The sequence below is a fragment of the Syngnathus typhle genome, linkage group LG6 (genome assembly GCF_033458585.1).
Source record: "Syngnathus typhle isolate RoL2023-S1 ecotype Sweden linkage group LG6, RoL_Styp_1.0, whole genome shotgun sequence".
In the NCBI taxonomy this organism is placed as follows: domain Eukaryota; kingdom Metazoa; phylum Chordata; class Actinopteri; order Syngnathiformes; family Syngnathidae; genus Syngnathus; species Syngnathus typhle.
The window spans coordinates 15,145,528-15,171,016 of NC_083743.1; the positions used below are offsets into that span (position 1 = coordinate 15,145,528).

Sequence of the window (25,489 nt, forward strand, 5' to 3'; positions counted from 1 at the left end):
CTGCACAAAACGCTGTGTGTGGTGAGCGGCTTTCTTGCAACATCAAACCTTGGACGGCGAACTTGCTTTCTGGAGTTTCGACCGTGTACAATCCCTCGTCTGTGTCGTCCAGGTTATTGATCATCAGGATATCCTCGTTAGTTGGACCGTACTTGGTGGCCGGCAGGTCGGCAATGAGGGTGATCCCCTTCTTCCATGCGATCGAGGTGACTGTGTCTTTGGCCGCCAATTTGAGGTTTACGCCCGGCTTGCCCCGGCACACCAGAGGTGTGCTTGTGTCGCCAGAGCAGTCCACCACTGCCAGCACAAGGAAAGCAGAAACACTGCGTGCAAAGTCCATTGGAGCAAAGCACTAAGTCGACTTTTTGAAAAGGACGCCGAGATGTTTTGCTACTTTAGTCTCAATTGGCATTTTGGACAAAAGACGCAGAATCTTGTTTTTCGGGGAATATCTTGCATCTCCAACTTTTGTCCTTAACATAATTAGCACAAGAGAATTTTTCTAACGCCGTTTTTCGCCTCCCTGTGTGGAGTGTGTGCGTGTTGTCGCTGTCCACGTGCCATTCCCTGCCACATTCCAAAAACATGCGTGCGTGATGGCGCGTTCTGTCTGCACCCCCGCGTGCGTGCGTGTGCCCTGTGCGAAGGAAATGCTGCATAAAAAGCTTTCGTGTGGTGAGTGTGCGGCTTTCTTGCAACATCAAACCTTTGACGTTGAACGTTTCTTCTGGTGAGGTACCATCGGCCTTGTAGATTCCCTCGTCGCCTTCTTCCAGGTTGTTGATCGTCAGAGACTGTTGTGAAGTTTTCACTACTTGGTATTTAACAGTGTCACTGGTAGTGATGGGGTCATCTCCCTTCTTCCAGTTGACATCACTGTCGCCTGTGATTGTCAATTTGACGTCTTCACCCTTCTTTTCCTTGCACGTCTTAATTTGGCCACTAGAGCCCGCGCAAACGCCTGCCAGCACTACAAAAGCAGAAGAGGCCAACGTATCACTCACTCAGGTCTGTGTGCAAAGTACAAGTCCAGATTCAAGGAAAGACTAATACGCTATTTGCTATTGTCATTTCTTAATATTAATTTAGCCATTGTAAATGGTTGTCTTTGGTTATGGTCTTTTTTTTGTTTGCGAGAGAAAAAGAATAAAGACGCGCATGTGGAAATTGTAATGCGCCATACAATACTTTGTACCTGCGACATAAATAAGACCATTCAAATTCAATTCACCCTTTCTCTGTTTCCATGAGCAGAGGTTTTAAATGTTTTGTTTTAGTTAGGCTTTCTTTGAAACAAAGGTTAACATTGTGATCATCTATCCACAACGTCATATTCTGTTTGTCAATGCAAAATGGATTCCCTTTGTTTTTGATGAAAACAATTGTTAATCGGAATTTATTCTTTATAGTGTATACTGTTTGCTAGGAAAGTTTCCATGAGAGGTGTTAAATGTTTTGCTTTCAATAGGCTTTCTTTGAAACCAAGGTAACATATTTTGATCATCTATGATTGTAAATGCAAAATGTGATTCGCTTTGTCATTTGTAAAAAAAAAAAACAAAAAAAAACCAGAACCTATTCTTTACAGTGAAGACTGATGTCGTGGATAAAAAGCAAAGCACATACACGAGACTGAAAAGCGTCACCTAAGACCATTTATTCACCTAAAACCTTGTGCGCGATGGTTAACCAACATGTTCGGGCCACAGTTGATTCCACAAAGCGACACTTGTTCTCAGTTAAGGGGGACGGGACAATTGATTTGATTTGAGTTGATTTGATTTGAATAAGCGGCCTTACCTTGCCCAAATTGCCCGGTATAGAAAAGGACCAAGCACAGCCACTTGGAGAAGTTCATCTTCTTTCTCGCTCGTGAGCGTTCCGAGCTGGAGGTGTGTGTAGAGGTGCCGCGCGCAACTGAACGAGCCGAACGAACACGACGAATTGGCGTGAGCATCATTTAAACCTCTCAATCGCCTTCGTCAGTCGCGCTTTGAACATTTGTTGCTCGTTCATTGGCTGCGTTTTGGGAACTTTATGTCGAGTGCGTGCGTGCGTGATATAAGTAAAAACGGCCGCGTCCTTTTCGGTAAACTGATATAATCCCCATGATCTTACGCCATATAGGTAGCTGCTTGCTATCCATCCATCCATCCATCTTCTTCCGCTTATCCGGGGTCGGGTCGCGGGGGCAGCAGCTTCAGGAGGGACTCCCAGACTTCCCTCTCCCCAGCCACGTCATCTAGCTCATCCCGGGGGATCCCAAGGCGTTCCCAGGCCAGCTGAGAGACATAGTCTCTCCAGCGCGTCCTGGGTCGTCCCCGGGGTCTCCTACCGGTGGGACATGCCCGGAACACCTCCCCAGGGAGGCGTCCAGGAGGCATCCTGATGATATGCCCGAGCCACCTCATCTGGCTCCTCTCTACGTGGAGGAGCAGCGGCTCTACTCCGAGTCTCTCCCGGATGACCGAACTTCTCACCCTATCTCTAAGGGAGAGCCCGGACATCCTGCGGAGAAAACTCATTTCGGCCGCTTGTATCCGGGATCTCGTTCTTTCAGTCACGACCCATAGCTCGTGACCATAGGTGAGGGTAGGAGCGTAAATCGACCGGTAAATTGAGAGCTTTGCCTTTTGGCTCAGCTCTCTCTTTACCACGACGGACCGGTACAAAGTCCGCATTACTGCCGACGCTGCACCGATCCGCCTGTCGATCTCGCGCTCCATCCTCCCCTCACTCGTGAACAAGACCCCAAGATACTTAAACTCCTCCACTTGGGGCAGGATCTCATCCCCGATCCGGAGAGGGCATTCCACCCTTTTCCGATCGAGGACCATGGACTCGGATTTGGAGGTGCTGACCCTCATCCCGACCGCTTCACACTCGGCTGCGAACCGCTCCAGTGAGAGCTGGAGATCACGGCCTGAAGAAGCCAACAGCACCACGTCGTCTGCAAAAAGCAGAGACGCGATGCTGAGGTCCCCAAACCGGACACCCTCAACGCCTCGGCTGCGCCTAGAAATTCTGTCCATAAAAACTATGAACAGAATCGGTGACAAAGGGCAGCCTTGGCGGAGTCCAACCCTCACTGAGAACGAATCCGACTTACTGCCGGAAATGCGGACCAAACTCTGGCATCGATGATACAGGGACCGAACCGCCCTTATCAGTTGGCTCGGTACCCCGTACTCCCGAAGCACCCCCCAGAGAACCTCCCGAGGGACACGGTCGAACGCCTTCTCCAAGTCCACAAAACACATGTGGACTGGTTGGGCGAACTCCCATGCACCCTCGAGGATCCTGCTGAGGGTGAAGAGCTGGTCCACTGTTCCACGGCCAGGACGAAAGCCACACTGTTCCTCCTGAATCCGAGGTTCGACCTCCCGACGGACCCTCCTCTCCAGCACCCCTGAATAGACCTTCCCAGGGAGGCTGAGGAGTGTAATTCCCCTGTAATTGGAACACACCCTCCGGTCCCCCTTCTTAAAGAGGGGAACCACCACCCCAGTCTGCCAATCCAGAGGCACTGTCCCCGATGTCCACGCGATGCTGTAGAGACGTGTCAGCCATGACAGCCCCACAACATCCAGAGCCCTTAAGAAATCCGGGCGGATCTCATCCACCCCCGGGGCCTTGCCACCGAGGAGTTTTTTAACTACCTCAGTGACTTCAACCCCAGAGATTGGAGAGTCCGCCTCAGAGTCCCCATGCCCTGCCTCCACAATGGAAGGCGTGTCGGTGGAATTGAGGAGGTCTTCGAAGTATTCTCCCCACCGACACACGACGTCCCTAGTCGAGGTCAGCAGCACGCCATCTCCACTGTAAACAGTGTTGACGTTGCACTGCTTCCCCCTCCTGAGACGCCGGATGGTGGACCAGAATTTCCTCGAAGCCGTCCGGAAGTCATTCTCCATGGCCTCGCCAAACTCCTCCCACGCCCGGGTTTTTGCCTCAGCAACCGCCGAAGCCGCGTTCCGCTTGGCCATCCGGTACCTGTCAGCTGCCTCGGGAGTCCCGCAGGCCAAAACGGCCCGATAGGACTCCTTCTTCAGCTTGACGGCATCCCTTACCGCCGGTGTCCACCAGCGGGTTCGGGGATTGCCGCCACGACAGGCACCAATGACCTTACGGCCGCAGCTCCGGTCGGCCGCCTCAACAATGGAGGCGCGGAACAAGGTCCACTCGGACTCAATGTCCCCCGCCTCCCCCGGGACCTGGGAAAAGTTCTGCCGGAGGTGGGAGTTGAAGCTCTTCCTGACAGGGGATTCCGCCAGACGTTCCCAGCAGACCCTCACAGAACGTTTGGGTCTGCCAGGTCGGACCGGCATCTTCCCCCACCATCGGAGCCAACCCACCACCAGGTGGTGATCAGTTGACAGCTCCGCCCCTCTCTTCGCCCGAGTGTCCAAAACATGCGGCCGCAAATCCGATGACACGACTACAAAGTCGATCATCGAACTGCGGCCTAGGGTGTCCTGGTGCCAAGTGCACACATGGACACCCTTATGTTTGAACATGGTGTTCATTATAGAAAATCCGTGTCGAGCACAGAATTCCAATAATAGAACACCGCTCGGGTTCAGATCGGGGGGGCCGTTCCTCCCAATCACGCCCTTCCAGGTCTCACTGTCATTGCCCACGTGAGCATTGAAGTCACCCAGTAGAACGATGGAGTCCCCAGAAGGAGCGCTCTCCAGCACCTCCTCCAGGGACTCCAAAAAGGGTGGGTACTCTGAACTGCCGTTTGGTGCATAGACACAAACAACAGTCAGGACCCGTCCCCCCACCCGAAGGCGGAGGGAGGCTACCCTCTCGTTCACCGGGGTGAACCCCAATGTGCAGGCGCCCAGCCGGGGGGCAATAAGTATACCCACACCTGCTCGACGCCTCTCACTGTGGGCAACTCCAGAGTGGAAGAGAGTCCAGCCCCTCTCGAGAGGGCTTGAACCGGAACCCAAACTGTGCGTGGAGGCAAGTCCGACTATATCTAGTCGGAACTTTTCTGCCTCGCACACCAGCTCGGGCTCCTTTCCAGCCAGAGAGGTGACATTCCATGTCCCAAGAGCCAGCTTCTGCAGCCGGGGATCAGACCGCCAAGGTCCCTGCCTTTGGCCGCCGCCCAGCTCGCACTGCACCCGACCCCTTTGGCCCCTCCCACAGGTGGTGAGCCCATGGGAAGGGGGACCCACATTTCCTTTTCGGGCTTTGCCCGGCCGGGCCCCATGGGCGCAGGCCCGGCCACCAGACGCTCGCCTTCGAGCCCCGCCTCCAGGCCTGGCTCCAGAGGGGGGCCCCGGTGACCCGCGTCCGGGCGAGGGAAATCTGTTTCCATATCTCTTCTTCATCATAAGGGGCTTTTTGAGCCGTGCTTTGTCTGGCCCCTCACCTAGGACCCGTTTGCCATGGGTGACCCTACCAGGAGCATGAAGCCCCAGACAACATGGCTCCTAGGATCATAGGGGCACGCAAACCCCTCCACCACGATAAGGTGACGACTCATGGAGGGGAGCTGCTTGCTAGTCCTTTTTTTTTTTTTTTTGCGTCCATACGAAATGGAATGACGATTCAAAAGCTAGTGAACAAGGCTGTGTGTGTCGCGCACAATTCATTGATCCGGGGACGTGCCACTTGGACAAAAGTGACACGAAAAACGCCGCCAACAGCCCGAAAAACTCTTTCACCGATGTAACGAATATCACACAATGGATCATCGAAGCAAGAGCAACACATATTGTAAAGCAAAACAATACAATAGTGCGGACATGAAGCACCCAAGCAAGCCTAACTTCAGTTTGCCTTTAAATAACACGTCTTGGCGTTTATCGAGGGCAGTGCACGCCATTTCATTCCGGTGGGAATAGTTCGGACACGAGCAATGTCAAAATGCACACCAATTTAAATGGCCATATAAACACGTACGTACGTTGTTGAACGAGAGTCACGTTGCTGTCATTTCGGGGAAAAAGTGCGTTGTACATGTCGAACAAAATTCTTTCGATCAGTATAAATATATTTCGGGGGGCATTTTTTCTTTCCCTTTCCTCGATCATTTCAGTTGCGTACCATTTGGTGGTGGCATTGCTTGATTTTCTTTCTTTCGTCACGAGATTTGGACATCTTAAGCCCTAAATCGTTTGGACACGATTGATTGTGTAAGCAATGCACAACAAATCCTGCAAGAAACAACAAATATGTTATTGGAACAATCTTGGGGCGGGGATTCAATACGATTTTGTTCTTCTCACTGCTTTTCAGGAATTATTGTTTTTTTTATCATTTGTATGTAAAGGTGCCGTCATATTTTTTTTGGACCGCTTGTTCCCTCAAAAAACACCGACCGACTGACCGACCTATTGAACTGTAACTCTTTGACGCACTTGCGTGAGCCTGGCTTCCCACCCCACGCAAAATTTTGTGTACTTGGGTTGCTTTGAGTCGTTTGACAGAACAAAGCGACAAAGCCCAGGCTAACTGTAATGTGGAGTAGATGGGGGCTGAGAATGGGGTGCTTGGCGACGTCAGCGCCGCAAATTACAACGTGTAATATGGACCGGTTCACAGCGTTTAACGTGTAGCTTGTATTGCATTGACAAATTTACCGTTGTGAGTGGTCCCATTTGATTGATTATTAGTTGTGTGTCTCTGTTGCTCCCTTCACGTTCAATTGATTAGGGTCACCGCTGAGACATTGATGTTTGTATGTTTGCAGAGCTCCTTCATCTCTGTCAATAAACACGATCTGGCGTTGAAGAGTGCATTTATCTTTTTACATTGACTATTTTTAGAAAATACAAATACATTAAGCATCTCACGCTGAAGTCATAGAAAATGCCACATTCAAAGTAATAATCTCTATGCAGGACTGCAACGGTTTAAAAAGGTAAAATCAAAATCCAAAACTGTTTTCAATGTTATGTAACCAGGGGTCGGGAACCTATGGCTCGTGAGCCATATGTGGCTCTTTTGGTGACTGCGTCTGGCTCGCGGACTAATCTGACATTTGTTTACACAATTGAAGTCATAAATAATTTTGTTATATTATGAAAGTGAAAAATAGACCTACCGAAATCAGAATGTTAAATTAGCTTTCAAAATATAAAATATGATGTCGTTTGCAATCCATCCCATCTACCACTGAAATCCACAGTTGGCGTCTTATCAGCCAATCCCAGCTGCCCTTCGTGTACAGAAGGGTGATGCCAGGTCGGACGAAAAAAACCCCACGATTTTTGTTGGACGATACGGTGCCTGCGGGGTCGTGAGAGGTCAAATTCCATCCGCTTTATTTAAAATTTCAGCTAGCAAGCTGGTGTGTGCCAGGAAAGCAAGAAAGATGGCGAAGAGAAAAAAAAAAGATGACGATTACCAAACATTTCAGAGTGAGGGGACCGAAGAATTCGCATTTTGTGGAGAGAGGAGGCTCTGCTACATGCTGAAGCATGCAATGACAAAATTGCATCAATGAAACGCTCCAATTTCAAGCGCCACTTTAAGACATGACATGCTACATTTGCAACAAAATACCCAGCTGGGGACAGCAGAAAGAAAGCGTGTGAAGAGCTCCAGAGGAAGGTCCAAGCTAGTCAACAGCAACTCCGTGCATGGACCAGACGAGGTGACTTTAATTCAGCTAGTTTGGCTGGTGCATTAGCAGTTGTGAGGAATGGAAAGCCATTCACTGATGGCGAGTATTTCAACATTTATGCTTGATGTGGCTAATGAACTTTTGGACGACTTCACGGATGAAGAAAAGATACTCAAACGGATAAAAGACATGCCTCTGTCAGCAAGAACCCTTCACAATCGGGCCATTATGACTGATGAGAGCCTCAACGCTGGCATGAAGCTCAACCTCTCCGCGTATCAACCGGACTACAAAGCCACCAGCAAAACGATGTAGCCCCAGAACTCTCATTAATGGTGAGTTCTTTTTTTTTTTCTAGGCTTCAATATAAAAATGTTATTAAACAGCATTAATACATGCATTTAATTGTATTTAGCGCCCATTGTTTCTTTTAAATGGTATGGCTCTCACGGGAAATTATTTTTAAAAAATGGGCATTTATGGCTCTGTCCGCCAAAAAGGTTCCCGACCCCTGCTGTAGGGAATTGCGTCACGTGTTTGACTTCTTTCTTCGAGGAAATTCTGCTCCACCATCCGGTGTCTCAGAAGGGGGAAGCAGTGCACCGTTTACACTCTGTAAAGTAGAGTGTGCTGCTGACCTGGACTCGGGACATGAGTTGGTTGGGAGAATACAAATACAATACAAATGCAGAAAAGTTACGGATTTATTCACGTACGACAACAACAGTCACACGTTGACTACTGAGTACGCACTAAATTCCCCGCAGCGCTGATTGGCCAAGCAGTGTAGCATGATCATCTGCAGCCGGTGATGGCCAAGCGGGCCGTGTGTGTCATCACAAATTTACACAATAATTCAACTGTGTCTGGACCTCGGTGGCGGGGGCTCTGCCGAACCCCTGGGGTTCGATCGAACCCAGGTTAAGAACCACTGCTCTTGTCCATACTCAACTTTGAATACATTCATGTGTAAATGAAACATCAGGGCTATGATGCTGCTCACGTTGCTACTAACTATACAATATTGCAAAACAAAATAAAATAAAGTATATTGCAGCTTACGCTCACTGTGATTAACATGTCTCATTGTCATTACCTAACAATGAGCATGGGCTTCCCGAGTTAGCAAATTAAAATATTATAATAAATAAATAAAATATTATAGCAAAACAAAATAATATAACATAATCCAAAATTGCGTGTTGCTGTGCTTCAGAACAAGTCTTCATCTAATCGATGACTTTTTAAACTATTAATTTACTATGTTAGGTCAATCTGACTTTGGCACCATCTTCTGGTGAAATTTGGAACGGGAATGGAGGTTTACTGGTTAAACCAACTAATTCCCCTTTACCAATTTTAATAATAGTTAATTTTGAAGAACTAAGTAACCCCTACTCAGGCCCCCTTCTTCAGGTCTTCCATGTCAAGCTTTGAAATTTCATCTTAGCCAATTCGTCTGGGCCAAATCCAATACACACTCACACACCATCTTTTGCCTATCCACCATGTAACTCGACAATTTGTGTGCACACAAATGCGTTTTGCTTGTGCCCATGCATTTAATTGTGGGTGTGAACATGCATGTGTGGGCAAGGCCAGGGTGGCCTAGTTACATAACTGACTCCTGGCCTGAAGAAAACTCCGGTCCAGCCCTGTGTGTGCCCATATGTATGATGTGACTTTTTGCGGTAACACAGTAAAAAATGTGGCTCTTAGTCTCTGACTGGTTGGCCTACTTTTTAAAGCATGACAGCACATTCGTAGTTTTTTGTGTGGCAGGGTTCTTCCCACCTTCCTCAAAGTTTTTTTGTGCCAGTAAAAATTAGACCGTTAGACTATCACAACGGTACTATTCTACTAGTTGTAGGTCATTTATTTCGATGAGATTCATCATGTCTTTGTAATTATGTACGTATATATATTACATATAGTTGAAAGTCAGTGTTTCATGAGAATAGTTATGAAAACATCTTAACCTCCGTAAACTAAACCTCCGTGCTCCTTTAAAAAAAGAATTACTTGCAAATATACTCCTGGAAAAATACGTATATTATAACTATTCCATCAACAATATTGCTTAAACTTCAAATAATGGCGGGATGGTGCGCACTGGTTCGCTCCTCCGCCTCACAGTTCGGAGGGTGCTGGTTAGATTCCACCTCCGGCCCTCCCTGTGTGGAGCTTGCAAGTTATCCCCGTTCCCGCGTGGCTTGCAACCGATTCAGAGTGTCCCCCGCCCACTGCCCGATGACTGCTGAGATAGGCACAAGCACGCCCATGATCCCCGTGAACACAAGCGGTATTGAAAACGGATGGATGGATAAACTTCAAAACACAGAAAAAAAAATTCTCCATTCCATTTTAATGAAATATTTTTCATTAGTTGTGTAGATGAATATTTTATTTATCAATCTCGCCTCATATTTTGAGGTGTTTAAAGCTGTATTTAAAGCTCATGTTCTTTGGCTGATAATAGTACATTACTCACATGTTATTCACTTTCACTAAACGGAAATTACGATGTTATAAACTATCACTCCCTCTGGATAGACCACACCATAGTTCGTCATAAAGTAGACGTTTATTATTCATTTGTCTCTGTCAAACTATCAACACACATATGTATTTACAGGATAACATTCACAAAAGGAAATAAGAATCACATAAAAAACACATATCTCCAGGATAACATTTACAAAAGGTAAAAAAGGAAATGTACAATAGATCGGCACAAACTTTAGTTAGGGTGATCGGATGTCCTCTTTTTCCCAGACATGTCCTACTTTTGAGCCTTAAAAAACGTCCGAGGGGAATTTCAACAATCGTCTGGGATTTTGTTGGACTGCCTCAAACATAATACATGCATAGTTCATTTTCGCCACTCCGTTCCAATTTATTCCATTCCAGGTTTGCAAATAAATCACACTGGCCCTTCTCCTCAAATCTAGTCACTTTGCTACGAAGTAGGGTGGGCTGGCCAGTCTATACCGAGTGTTTACAAGCAATGCCGAAACGAATATGCACGTTCACGGAAGAGTTAAATAAAAAAAAAAAATTCCTGTGCTTTCGCCAGGGTCGTGATCCTTATGAAACGGAGTGCTTAACATGCAAGGCAGGCACTTACGTGTCTGTGGCAAATAAAGTTGCCAACGCACCCCGCAAGAGGAGGATTGAAGAGGAGCCTTTTATTTCCTTCAAATGCTGCACCGATGGCCGTATTTCTTTCGTCTTTTTTTACTTAGTGTACCACTATAAAACTAAGAAAATGTCAGTGTCCTCATGTTTTTGTTAGTGTAAATATGTTTTTGTTATTGTATACATATATGTTGTTTTGTGTTATTCGGGCCAATAAATGCAATTGTTATACAGACACCATGTCATTTGTGTCATACCATGAAACTAATGACCCCGCCCCCTCCCAAAAAAGGTGTCCTCTTTTTCAGAAACCCATGGTCACCCTACTTTACTACTAACAGTATGGCTAGCAACAATGCCGTACCTCGATGGCTGCACAATACCAAAGGGAATGAGTCCAAATCTTCACAGACACTTATTAACGTATACAATGTTATCTTCCTCAAATGACCAATAAACTTGTCTTTTCTGAACTATTTAACTTAGATTATGTTGATAACAAGTTTTTGAAATAGGCTAGATTGTTTGCTATCTTGGCAATGTCAGCTGTACTTGAGGTCTGCAGCAACACGGTGACAGAATCCACATTGCACATCGCTGAACAAGAAGTGCCACACCCAAACGAGTCCCCAGTACAACAAAAAGAATAATTAGTACTGTCCCATGTACAATCAATCACAATTGGTAAAATACGTTTTGAACATGAAATATGCATAAAAATTATCAGAAAAATCTATTTTGGCTTTGCCAATAATGAAAATCAAACAAATTAAATGACGAATAATATAATTTGGCAGTTAAATAAACCTAATTAACGCTTTCATAAACATGAACATAAACATACAAATGACGATGTTATAAACCTATAGGAGATACTTATAAGTAACTCTTTCAAAGTCATTATTGTAACGTGTTCATGGACGACATCCAAAATAGTTAAAAAATATAAATATATGTTGCAATAAATTACAATATTGTGGAAAACAATTTATTTCATGAGTTAAACTTGAAAAGTGCCATTGCTTTCTATTTAAATATTTAATTTAAACGATTACATTATGAGGGTAAATTCCCTATATGTATTGTCTCATAAAACTAAAATATCGCGAAAATGTTCCCTTATGTGAACCGTGTTACAGGGTTGTGAAACCCAGTCACCTATGACTATCGACAGCAAAACCGAAAAGGGAACGCGGAACACGGAAATGACACCAAGACGCTTCAATGACGTCACATTCCTGGTCAAGAAGACACCTATGTAAAATGGGAGCCGGACTTTTCAAGGATTTTCCGTCTTAATTGACTGTGCAGAGAGCTAAACGCTCCGCAGTTTTGAGAAAATTATCGTAAATAACCGGGCCAGCATCATGACGGAGGAGGCAAATCCTGCGGTAAGTTTTAACAGAATCAGCACGCCCAAATACCTTTGTTAAAATGGAGCGAAATTCGCAAACCGAGAATTTGATTACCTTTGTGTTCCCACAGTTTTTTTTTCTGTGCACGTGAACAATAAACAATGAACGGTGACTGTTGAACCACGCTTGAAGCACATTCATCGCTAAACGAGGGCACTTCCACATGAGGATTCAAGAGGCATTCTAATTGGTCAATGTTGACGTCTGTCATCGTATACAAGCTTATAGCATTGGACCTTGAAATAGAGAGGCGTGGCTTGACCACCGACAGTAGATTGTGAGGAGTTTGAAACTGACTAAATCGTTTACTTGGCTCGAAGAACACCTAAAGTAAAAAAACAACAACAAAAAACCCCCGGACAACTATAATATATGCGCATACCTTCATCCATCCATTTTCTGAACCGCTTAGTCCCCACAGGGGTCGTAATATAAAAACGTATGCACATATAGTTCAGCTATCATGATGTACATCGAAACTGTCGTATTCATGTTTGGTTTATTGTAAAGTTAAATGAGGTATAGGGCCTATTGCACCCGAGTAAAGCGCTTTATTTTTTTCAACGTTGTCATTTGTGAACCAACTGCTTAATATTATCTTTTTTTAAAAAGCATTCTTGGTAAACATTCAGAAATACAATAACTGATGTTTATATATTAAAAAGCTTCAGACCGCACCTTTTACATTCAGCTGCCCCTCCCTGGTTCGTATAACGGACTCAATAGACCGCTCCTTATCTCTGGACAGCAGGGATGAAGTGGGGTGGAGGTTCTGTGAATGAGGGCTTGTCTTCTTAAAAAGACCACTGTTCAGTATCTTGAAGCTGTATGACTTCAGCACAGGTCCATACTACGACACAGCAGACAGACACAATAGTTTTCTTGGTTGGCAAGTCAAGTCATGGAGGAAGGACTGTTCAAGTATATTAATGTAAAGTCAGATTATGGTTTACAGATTAGGTGTATTGATGCAAGATTGGAGAAGGTATGTGACTTTCTTTCTTATTGTTTTAGAATGGGGATGGAAAAGTCAGCCGTATCATCCGGATTGGAACCCGCAAGAGTCAGGTACAGTATACATTTAACGACAGAAAGTTTGAGTATTTATTCCATATTCTTGAGACCCACTTTCCAGTTTATGGTTCATGTCGTACTTACCTTGTCCTTACTGGTAATACAATTCTATGTATTCCAAGTAAAATGACAATGGCACATTAGTAGTTTGAGTGTGTCAGGTACCGGTCCGCGACCCGGTGGTTGGGGACCACTGCTTTATATACACTTTACTAATTTTGGCTTACACATAACGTGCAAGTGTTGTACGATACAGTAAAATATAGGGCACTTTACAACAGCTACAGTTGTAACAACTGTTAGAAACCATTTAAAGTAGCATTTTAATATTGCTAATGGTCCCCCGAGTAAAGAGGCAAGCTGCTGCATAAATACTACAGTTGTAACCATCTGATTTTGAACTTTTTTAATCAAGGATTTTTCTGTTCAAACTTAGTACAGTACTTCTGAATGGGTTGTAGATCTACTGTAGTTTTGAGAAAATTTATTGTGCATATCAAAAGTCATAATCAAAACTCAGGACTGTATTGTGAAAAACATTAGTGATACGTATTATAAAGTATCCACTGATCAGAAACCTCAAAATATGTGACTCTCAGTTTTTCTCTTCAGTGTGTTTTAATGATGGGCAAAATGCAAATTTTGGCTTGCAAATTGCAACCTAGAAGCGGTTCTTCTGAACCTTGAAAGGTATTGTCAGCAGATAGATAAATCTGCAGGTTTTGAACCGCCTCTATCCAGGGTGTTCCCCGCCTACTGCTCGGGAGTCCGCTGAGATAGGGCCCAGCTCTCCAGCGACTCCCATGACGACAAACAAGCACTTCAGAAAATGGATGGATGGATTACTCTTTCACAATAATTAATATTTGTTTTTTCATTCCCACTGACTGCCATGAAATTCACACTGTGCACTGTTTTCATTTCATGCGAGTCTAAAATGTGCAGTCCATTAAAAACTTATTTGTGTGTTGTTATAGTTGGCTCGGATTCAAACAGACAGTGTTGCAGAAAAACTGAAAGAACTGCACCCTGACATCCTTTTGGAAATTGGTAAGAATCTTCACTGAATTATAACATAATGGCACATAAGTGGACAAATGATAGCAAACTGTCACAGTGAATTACTTCGGTAAGACTTTGATAGAGTAGCAGGAGACAAAAATATTATGGACTGGCGACCAGTCCAGGGTTTATCCCACCTCTCGCCGATTCTTAATAGCTCCAGCTCACCTGTGACCATAATGGGGACAAAACAGTACTGATTAAAAAATGATTTGATGGACAGATGAATTGCCACACATCAGTGCTTTTCACCAGCGAGTTATTTCTTCACTTGTACTTTCTTCTCTCTTTCAGTGGCCATGTCAACAATTGGGGACAAAATTCTTGACACAGCTTTATCGAAGGTAAGGCTTGTTATCAGTGTGCACATTAAAAAGTCGCCCATTGTTATCTGTTTACAAATTGAAAAACTTGAGGGTGTGCTGCATGTAAGGCAAGTGACATGTTAACTAGTCAGTATAAGCAACTGGTATGGAACTGGTTCTCTTGTTTAATCAAGATGAAATTACCGTACTTTCCGGTCTATAAGTCGCTCCGGAGTGCAAGTCGCACCAGCCATAAAATGCATATGTATAAGTCACATGAGTGGGGGAAATTTATTTGATTAAATCCAACACCAAGAACAGACATGTCATCTTGAAAAGTATTTTAAAATAGAAATAGAAGAGAGGAAACAACAGGCTGAATAATTGTACAGTATGCTAACGTTACATGACACACAACGAACTGAGAATGTGCCTAATGGAACATATTAAGAGTTATTCAGATAAGTATAGCATAAATAACACGCTAACAAATTTACTAAACCATCCGTGTCACTCCAAATCACTGAATCCAATGAAGTCTTTATCCTCTGTCACTTATGAATAACTCCGCTAACTCCAGAGGTAGAAGATGCAGCGCTTCCTCTTCTACGTGGCTTACGTCAGACTCATCGTCAGTTGCAGTTCTAATTATTCCACAAGCCTAGAGCGCCCTCGTGCGGTTAAGTGTAAAAATAAGCATTAGCAATACAGGAGGTGCAGAGATTTACGCCACCATGTTGCATGTGCAAACACTGTTCGTAAATGAAAGTAGATAAAAGTAATATTCTTTACCGGTAACCATGCCCGAAAATCTTGATAAATCAGAAACCATTTTTTGTCCAGATTGGAGAAAAGAGTTTGTTCACCAAAGAGTTGGAGACTGCTCTGGAGAAGAATATGTGAGTGGTACTGCCTGCTCAACCTTGTTAATATGCAGTGGATATCCAATGGAGCTGCTACTAATTCAGATACTGTATGAATGAACTTTGAAAGCAGCATGTGGCTGAATGAGAACCACTGAAGCTGTAAACCCTTTCATTTTACCCACATGTCAAAATTAAGCAGAAGTCTTCAAAGCATGCTAACACTTGTGAATGGTTGTATTATTCCGCAAGGAGAGGGAGCATGACTACATGACTGTGCCCCTCTGTGTCTCCCGTAGGGTGGATCTGGTGGTCCATTCACTGAAGGACCTTCCCACCACGCTGCCTCCAGGATTCACTATCGCAGCTGTGCTCAAGTGAGTGACACCTCTCGCACCGTCTCTGAGTCCTTTGAAGCAGGGGTGCTCAAGTTCAGGGAAGCAAAAAATGTAGGTCATCATTTTAACTTCCGAAATGAGCTGTGGTGTGAACATAGACTTACATACAGCCGTCATTCAGCACAACTGATTCAAATGATCAGCGCATCAGCAAGGTTTGCGAAGGCCTGATAACGATCTTGATCATTTGAATCAGTTGTGTTGCAGTTGGGATACATCCAAAACAAGCTGGATAGAGGCTCTCGAAGAGAACGAATTTGGGCACCCCTGCTTTAGAGGCTTCAAATAGCCAGACAGTACATGCATGTTTTTTGGAATATGGGAGCCAGTATAAAATTCAGGTTTGGCAATTGCACTCTACTTAAGCTTGTTTGCTTTTGGTTTATTTCAGGAGAGAGAACCCCCATGATGCTGTGGTACTACATCCAAAACATGTCGGGAAAACGTTGGAGACTCTTCCAGAAAAAAGGTACACCGCACTTGGTAAACCCACTCATGTGGTGTGGTCACATGAAGAAGAAAAAAACATGCTGTACTTTTTTTTTTTTTGCAGCGTGATAGGCACAAGTTCACTGCGTCGTACTGCTCAGTTAAAGAGGAGATTCCCCCATTTGGAGTTCAAAGATATTGTATCCTTATTGAAGATTTATTTCAATTGCTCATCAGCACATCATTATATGTAATAGACGAAAGACATGACTCTTCAATTGTGTACACAATTCCTCTCACGTAGTGTTGATAGATTAGACTAGAATTTAGCTGACAATGCCTAATGCCAGGAAGTATTGATATTTTGGTGCTGACTTTCCTGAGCGTTCCTCTCCAGCGTGGAAACTTGAACACAAGGCTGAAAAAACTGGATGAAAAGGAGGATTTTGCTGCCATTATCCTTGCTGCTGCTGGTCTAAGGAGGATGGGGTGGGAAAATCGTATCAGCCAGGTTACTTTTTTAAAAATAATATCTACTCATCTCTAATATAGTACTAAGAAAATGAGTGCGCCGGGCCACATTAATGGAAAATCGGCTCCATAAAAGTTTGGAAACTCTCTGGTCTAGTAAGCCGTCATATATAACATAGTATTGTCCGGCCTCTGCTAGATTCTGGAGCCTGACGATTGCATGTATGCTGTTGGACAGGTAGGAACAATTATTGCTTTCTTTAGAAATTTTGTGTTAAATCACTGGTTGTGATTCCATTGCATTTTTTTTATTTTATTTTTTTAATTTATTTTTTGTCAGGGCGCACTTGCTGTGGAGGCTCGAACCAAAGACACAGACATCCTGGAGATGCTGTCTGTGCTAAATGACACCGACACTGTGCTGCGCTGCATTGCCGAGAGAGCATTTCTCAGGCACCTGGTACGCATAAACACAACCACAACCACACGCATGCACTACTGCCAATTTACAGTGGAACTTCTGTTCTGTGCAGCGAGTTGATTTTCAAATTCTTTTACTATTAAAACAATTTTCTATGAGCAAGTGACATAGTCAAGTCAAGTCAAGTTTATTTGTATAGCCCTAAATCACAAGCAGTCTCAAAGGGCTTCACATAGACAGAAATTGACAATTATTCTCAAAGCATCCCCTGATCTTAAGCTCCCAAAAGGGCAAGGAAAAACTTAAAAACCCCTAGCAGGGGGAAAATGAGAAACCTTGAGAAGGGACCACAGATGGAAGGATCCCCCTTTCAGGATCACCAGGTTGAAATGGATGCAGAGAGGGCACAAATGATACAACATGAAAATCAATTAAATAAAAAGTGGATGTCCATGTCACAGCAGAGGGCTGCCGAAAGGAGCCCTCAATTGTCCTGGCAGTGCTCTTCGAGGAGGTTGAGCTGCAGTTCCCCTATCCTGAATTGGCCACGAGAATCCAGATAGCCGCTGTCAGCATGGGTACCACCTAACCACCTACCCGACATACCCGTTTGATGAGCCCTTGGGCCTTTAGTTTATATCATGACAGATTGACAGTGTTATTTGGCACAAGTATTTTTTTAGGTGGTACTTAGTTCAAACAGTGGGAGAACCATTAGTTAGTATCATGGCCTCGACTGGCTTCAAGTTGTCTCCTTGGCACCAAGACGCCAGCAGATGGCGTCAAAGCGCTTCTGTTACAGCTTTGGCAATGAATGAGTTTTTCAACCATTAACATAGATTCCCCAAAACATCAACGATTGCTGGACCAACATTGGTTTAACCAACATTTTAATACTCATGATGGTCAAACAAGTGAACCCCTATGTAGTAAAATTAAGTAGAAGTATAGCAAAGGCAAGGCAAGACAGTTTTATTTGTATAACACCTTTCAAAATTTCTGTTTTCTTTTGTTTCTCTGTTTTTATGATTATGGTAGTATTGTAAATAGTACTGTAGTAATATAGATTGTGTGTCTGGCAGTGAAACCCTGGGTTGCAATTGGGATGGGACTAGATATGCAGAATTGCTTTAAGCCGCTTCCTTTTTCGACAAGTCATGTAAAACAAAATATGAAATACAGTTAAGTGTGTTGTACTTGCCGGATTAAACTAAATCAAATCAAAATAAATAACAGTTAACAGAATGCAAACCAATAATAAAATCCATCCATCCATTTTCTGAACCACTTTTCGTCATGTGGCTCATGGCCGTGCTGAAGGCAATCCCATCTGACTTTGATCATTAGGGCAGGGTGAACTGGTCACCAGTCAATTGCAGCGCACACATAGAAAAACAAGCATTCAATCTCAGAATCATACCTACAGACAATGTGGAGTCGTCAATTGGCCTACCATTCATGCCTTTGGAATGTGGGAGAAAGATCGGAGAACCCGGGGAAACCCACGCAGGCACACAGGGAGAACACGGAAGCTCCACACAGGGAGGCCGGAGCTGGATTCAAACTCTGCACCTCTAAACTGTGGGGCGGGCGGGCGTGCTAACCAGTTCATATCGTGCCACCATATAGTAGTTTTATCTTTATTAATATTTATGAATGTAAAGATTAGGTTCAGCAACAGGTGGATTTGTTTTTGATAGGGCCCGACTAGCTGATTAAATCACCCGATTATGGTTCTTCAAATGTCGGCCAAATGGCAGATGTTTACGGATTGCTTTTACCTTTATATACTCTAAACCTTTACAGCAGTTGTAACATTTGTCTCATTCATTATTACACGTAAACCTAAACCATAATATTGTTTCCTTGTATATATCCAACAACATTTCTTAAGGTCATTTTCTGCACATCTGTCATTAAAAACAAAATTCCTAATTTTTTTACAATCAATTCTTAGGTGAGCCATGCAAGTTGTACAATGAATTGACCTGGGTGTCACTATTTTACACAAGACAGTCACAGTTTGTCTTAGAAAAAAAAAGTAAGAAATAATGTAATTCGAGTCTAACATAAAACAAGCATAAATGTGTTAAACATGACGCGTTAAATTACTTGTAAAACAATCAAAGATGTTAAGAGGATTAATGTAATTATGACTTCATTAACTACATGAACACATTGCATTCTGGGAACCGACAAGTATTTCTTTAAACAGTTGACTCCTGCTATTAATGGGGAAAAATGACTAGGCCTGTCCGCAAATAGCAAAAATCTGCGTATAATTGACACCCATTGAAATACAAAATCCCCTCGACAATGACATCTTTGTACAGTATGCTCATCTAAGTGTCATTTATAGGAGGGAGGTTGCAGTGTTCCGGTGGCTGTGCACACAGAAGTGAAAGACTCACAGGTACTTATTTCTTTTTCTCTCCGGGTTTTCCTCATTGGAGTCACGTGTGAAATGAATCCCATCCCAGCTGCAATTTTGGGAGAGGCATGGTACACTCTGGACTGTGGCCGCCAACCAATCCCAGAACTATAAAACAGGGCTGCTCAATTATGGAGAAAAAAATATATATCACAATTATTTAAACAATCATATTTGTGGGTGGAAAAAACTCAGAAATATTAAGACAAATGAAAACACTTTAAACACTATAGTTATGTAAGTTACTTTTGGACCAAAGAAAGTTTATAAATTAGATTTTGTTTTTTAAATAATAAAAGGTGCAAATGTGTAAATTCAAGTATGGTTTCCTTGCATAAAAACAGTGCATTGGAGTTTACTAGCTGTACACCTATGTAAGTATTCCCTTAGAACGGTTGAAACATTTCAATAACAATGACTCAAAACAACTCAAGATTAGTTTTTTTTTTTTTTATACAATTATGCCAATTTTGTAATGGTGGAGTGTAATAATTGGATTCTGATGAAATTTTGAGGGTACCGGCCTACACTACAACCGCTAATAATGTGACTGCAAGTTATTTTGCAACTTGCCGTTTTTAGCATTGTCTCGAACTGTGGTTCTTAATCTGGGTTCGATCGAACCCTAGGGGTTCGGTGAGTCGGTCTCAGGGGTTCGGCAGAGCCTCCACTGCAGCGGTCCGAACACACTTGATTTATCATGTAAATTTGTGATGACGCATATCGGAACTGCAGAAGTCACAATGATTTGCAGGTATGTAATTTGTTGTGAGTTCATGCATTCTGTTGGTTTTGTTCTTGATCATGCACGGCTCATTTTGTACGCCAGTAAAATACATTTATGTCTTGAATTTGAAAAAAATAATTACATTTTTGGCTATTGAGGGGTTTGGTGAATGCGCATATGAAACTGGTGGGGTTCGGAACCACTGGTCTAGAACATTCTTATCAAGAAAAATAGTGGACATTTCTGTTAAATTATATAAATAATCTTAGACTCTGAATTATTTAAAAAAAACATAAATATATACCTTAATAGCTACATAAACAAAAATTTAATAACGAGGTGGGAATCATTTTCTGATGGATTCCATCCAGGTGCATCAAAATAAGTTTGAATACAATGGAAAAGATTTTTTCATTATTGTAACAGAGTGAAATATTTCTTTATTATTTTAATTGGGATGATTGTTTTTTACAGCTCATATAAGAGAAAAAAAATCTGCATGTAAAAAAAAGACTTTTACCAAAGAGACAAGTAATCTGGTACAAAGTGGCCTTAGTGCAAAGTAATATTTTGTTTTATTGTAAAATTTGAGTTCTGCTGACGAGAATGTAGTAGGAGTACCATACCGTACCGTAAATGAACTTTTCTACAATCTTTAGATTTGTTGTTCATGTTGCATCCCGGTCATAAACATTTGAATTTTCTTAAATGTGGCATTTCATATATAGAAATCTGATTACAATAACCACCACCAATTTAAAATGCAATGTTATTCTTTTGGTGTCATGTGTCCATAGCTTTACTTGACTGGTGCCGTGTACAGCTTGGACGGTTCAGACTTTCTGAAGGACACCATGCAGACTAGCATTGCTTCTACACTTCAGGTATCATGTATTACAGCGTCCGTGTCTGACCAATGTTTTAGTTGTAGTAGTAGCTGCAGAAGCACAAGTTGTATTATAGATGGACAGTTGACCATTTACCGTTTTTTGTTGTTGTTGTTTTTGGACACATTCAAAGCTCTAGCCTTTGCTCATTTGCTTATTTTGCACACATTTCAAGTCACTGTTGCACTGTTTCCGGTTTCCAAATGAAAGTATTTCCTTCCTCCATTACATGATGCTTTATGTTAGCTTCACGCGACAACTACCAGAAGGTTTTCCGCACTGACTTTGTTTATGTTCGACACTCCCCCCTTTATTCCAATCAGCTGAAAATGGTCCGATTACGTGAGCCGCCGATTTTACGGCTTCACAAAGCAAAAGCTTTGTGAGGTCTTGAAATTGGCGGCTAGAAAAGGACTGAGACATTGAGTAGTCTCGTTCAAACTGGCAAGTAGGAGGCTGGTCTTACCTTTCTTCCAAATTTACAGTGTTGGCCAATAGTGTGCTCCCCCAGTGGCTTGAAATGGAATTACATTAGAAAACAAGTTATTACAGAACTTGCGATAGTTGAGGGTTTACTGTAATTTCATGACATAAGAGCACGTTTTGCCACACTATTAAGTAGTACACTAGTCAGACTGATTTGTCTTACATGGCAGCCACTCAAACACAACAATCTATGAATCAGAGTTGAGAATTTACCAGCGATCATAGCTACTAGATTGAGCACATTGTAACACGTTGGTGTTTCAGTGTCAGGAAGAAGTGGATGAGCAGGTCCAGCATGTGGGGGTGACAGCTATCAAGATCTGCAGCGCCTCACAGAACAATGCTGAGCATCTGGGAGTAGACTTGGCCAACTTGCTCCTGAGCAAAGGCGCCAAGGAGATCCTGACAGTGGCCCGACAGCTCAATGATGCTAGATAATGGCTGCTTCATCATCAAAGCAATCCGGTTAGGTTGTTCAGAGCTTCCATAGTGTTTTACAATTGTACTGCCTTGAAACACCTCACAAAGAGCAGTCACTAAATGTCTGTCTTAAATTCATCAATATTTTAAGGTTTAGGCTGACAAAGACAACATTTTGTAGGTTTGAGCTATTTTTAGTTTAGCTTTATTTTGTTGTTGAGCACTTGATACTCATCTCACCCATAAAATACTTCAACTTTTATCTATCTATATATATTTATAAATACTGAACACATACATTTCCCAAAACATCATCACAAATACCTTTCCAGCTAATGATGGCGAACTCATACAACATCAGTTTCACTACATTGCTAAATTGTTCCACACAGCCTGGTCGCAGGAGCTAATTTTATGTGGTGGGAAAAAAGTTTTGATATGTAATCATTTTGCTTGACTATTCCACTTTTCATCTGCTCAAAGTCTGTTATCTGGGTTGCCTTATTCTCAGTTCTAGATTTTTTTTAAACGAATGTGCTAATGAATAAAAAGATCCAGTCAGTTTGAAGATGCATTTTATTTTACAGTCTTTATTATAGTTTGCGTTTACCCCTTGAGTTCAATGTTGATCTTGTTTCACCTTTAAATGTTAACTTTTTATTTGTGCAGTTTCACAGTACTCATTTTTACATTAATAAGAAGATGTTATTTTCCCCAAGTGTCCTTTTGTTTGGTTTACCCAGATATGAATGTGACTTCTATTTAAAGCATTGAAATTAAGTTGTGTGACATTTTTTGTGTTAAATGTTTTCTTATGAATCTAAATTCAACTGATTACGCCACTGACAAAACTGAAGGTAGTGCATCACAGGTCTTTATGTATAACAGTTGAAAATATTGATAGCTGGTAAAGTAAAAATGGTCACTGGACACCCAGTCATTTCCCTGTAGAACTGAATTTGAAGTCAGACTGTTCCAATTCAGAAAAACAACTCATGTTGGTGTGTGGATGTGGCGTAGTAGTGTGTACTTTACACACATGCACACACACACACACAACAAAAAGGCCATGCTTAAATTTTATTTAAGAGTAGCAAATGAACCTTTAATAGTAATTGGAATCTTGAATTTAGATATTTGTATTCCCTTACAGTACTGTATATGGAAAAAAATTATATGGAATTAAATCATGGCTTTACATGATTAAATGACCTTATCCAAAAGATAAAGGTTGTCTAAAGCAGTGATCCCCAACCACCGGGCCGTGGACCGGTACCGATCCGTGGGTCACTTGGTACCGGGCCGCCCAGCCGCACAGAAAAAAAGAAAAAACTATATATAATTCGAAACTGCAAGCAAATTTTCAATTTCTTAACGTCAAACAGCCTGTGAAACTGATAGTACTCCAACTTGGCCGTTTAGTCAGCCGCCCGTACAGAGACAATTGTGACATGCATGCAACGCGCAGCCACACCGAACACTTACGCCCGTGGTCTCGGGAAGCCCATAGACAACAGCACATCCAGGTTGGAGCCGCATTTCACGGAGCCCGATCGGTTCTGCCGGAGTCTACGAGGTAGGACTTTACTGTAGAGCTCCTCTCTGGCTGCCATGGTCCAGCGCGTCCCTCTTAACCCCAAGCTTCTAGTCCAGACATGGGCAAACTACGGCCCAGGCACGTGCACTCATAGGAGGCAGGTGAGGCAGTGCCTCACCTTGCCACCAGGGGCAGTAAAGGGCTCAACATGGTTTCCTCAGCTGTCACCATAAGTTCTTAAAAAATGAACAATATAATATAATATCTGTCCTGTGGTCTATGCTTTTAACGCAATTTATGTGCGTTTCCTATACATTTGGATCATTTTCATAGCCAAAATAGCTGTATTTCTTGTTCAAATAACTGTTTGTGCGTAATATACAGAGGCGTAGCCAAGCCGGGGCGAGCCGAGGCGGCGCCCCGGTTCGGTCTCCGTGCGCCCCGGTTGAAAAATATCGAGCTTTTTCGATTCTTCATTTTCATGCCGTTTTTTTCTTTCGGTCCTGCGCGAATGTGCGTGCGCTTTTTTCTGTGCGCGATGTTATCCATTCACCGTTTGCCTCCCCGACCCGGATGTTGTTTTAGCGATCAGCGAACGGCGTGGGTGATGTTAGCTTTTTTTTCCTGTGGGCGTGCGCCCCTACTGGAAAAATTCCTGGCTACGCCTCTGGTAATATATGTACTGATATGTTTGTAAATCTGACTCTGAGTCAGTTCCTCACCAACCAGAACCCTCAGATATTAAACGGCCCCGCTGGGCACATCCGGCCCACGGGGCCGTTTAATCCGGCCCGCCAAACCTGAATAAATTGTATCGTCAAATTACAATTCTGCTGCAGGATTCGTCTCTTCGCGAACCCTATCTGAGATCGAACTGTGTGTTTTTTAACTTTAATTTTTCAGCATGCAACAAAAAACTAAACTTGAATAATAACCCATTTCCACTTCATTCTTTTGCACTGGTGTAGCTCAGTGGTTACTTCATCAAGTTGCAATTCTACAACAGAATTCGTCTCTTCTCAAACCCTACCTGGGCTCGAACCGCGGGTGATGTCCAGTGTGTTTTTTAAACTTTATTTTCAGCATGCAACAAAGAATTAAACTTTAATAATACCCAACTTCCTCTTTATGCATTTGCACTGGTGTATTCATTTTATTTGGGGAGCTAAATGCTAAACAATTCTGCTGCAGGATTCGTCTCTTTCTCAAACCTTATCTGGGCTCGAACTCAGAGTCAGAGTCAGAGTCAGCTTTATTGTCAATTCCTTCATGCCAAGACACACAAAGAAATCGAAATTACGTTTCCTCCATCCCACGGGAGCGATGTCTCGTGTGTTTTTTAACTTTTTTTCCATGCAACAAAGAACTAAACTTGAATAATAACCCATTTCCACTTGACTCATTTGCACTGGTGTAGCTCAGTGGTTACTTCATCAAGTTGCAATTCTACTGTAGAATTCGTCTCTTCTCAAACCCTACCCGGGCTCGAACCACGGGTGATGTCGGGTGTATTTTTTAACATAATTTTCAGCATGCAACAAATAATTAAGCTTTAATAATACCCAATTTCCTCTTTATGCATTTGCACTGATGTATTCTTTTTTGGGGTGGGGGGGGAAGCTAAATGCCTTGCAACAAAGAATCAGACTTGAATAAAATCCCACCGTACACTCAGCTCAGTGGTTGCCTCGTCAAATTACAATTCCACTGCAGAATCCGTCTCTTCTCAAACCCTCCCTGGGTTCAAACCACGGGCGATGTCCAGTGTGTTCTTTTAACTTCATCTTTTCCCCTCATTAAGGTAAACATATGTATGGGTGGCGACCTCTAGTGTTGGCTA

General features: G+C 43.0%; 1 protein-coding gene across 2 annotated transcripts; it reads left to right on the top strand.

The window, feature by feature from the left end:
* Positions 1-11,928: 11,928 nt before the first annotated feature.
* LOC133155626 (porphobilinogen deaminase-like) lies at positions 11,929-22,892 on the top strand. 2 transcript variants are annotated; one of them, XM_061281088.1, is made up of 14 exons: positions 11,929-12,114; positions 13,153-13,206; positions 14,190-14,262; positions 14,569-14,618; positions 15,423-15,478; positions 15,742-15,819; positions 16,232-16,309; positions 16,394-16,469; positions 16,667-16,780; positions 16,940-16,978; positions 17,081-17,200; positions 19,521-19,574; positions 21,117-21,203; positions 21,957-22,892. In XM_061281088.1, the coding sequence occupies exons 1-14, from the start codon at positions 12,091-12,093 to the stop codon at positions 22,128-22,130; spliced, it is 1,077 nt and encodes a 358-aa protein (XP_061137072.1). In that variant the 5' UTR covers positions 11,929-12,090; the 3' UTR covers positions 22,131-22,892. The 2 variants fall into 2 exon arrangements, with proteins under 2 accessions (XP_061137072.1, XP_061137071.1); XM_061281087.1 differs by lacking the exon at positions 11,929-12,114 and adding an exon at positions 12,922-13,069.
* Positions 22,893-25,489: the final 2,597 nt, after the last annotated feature.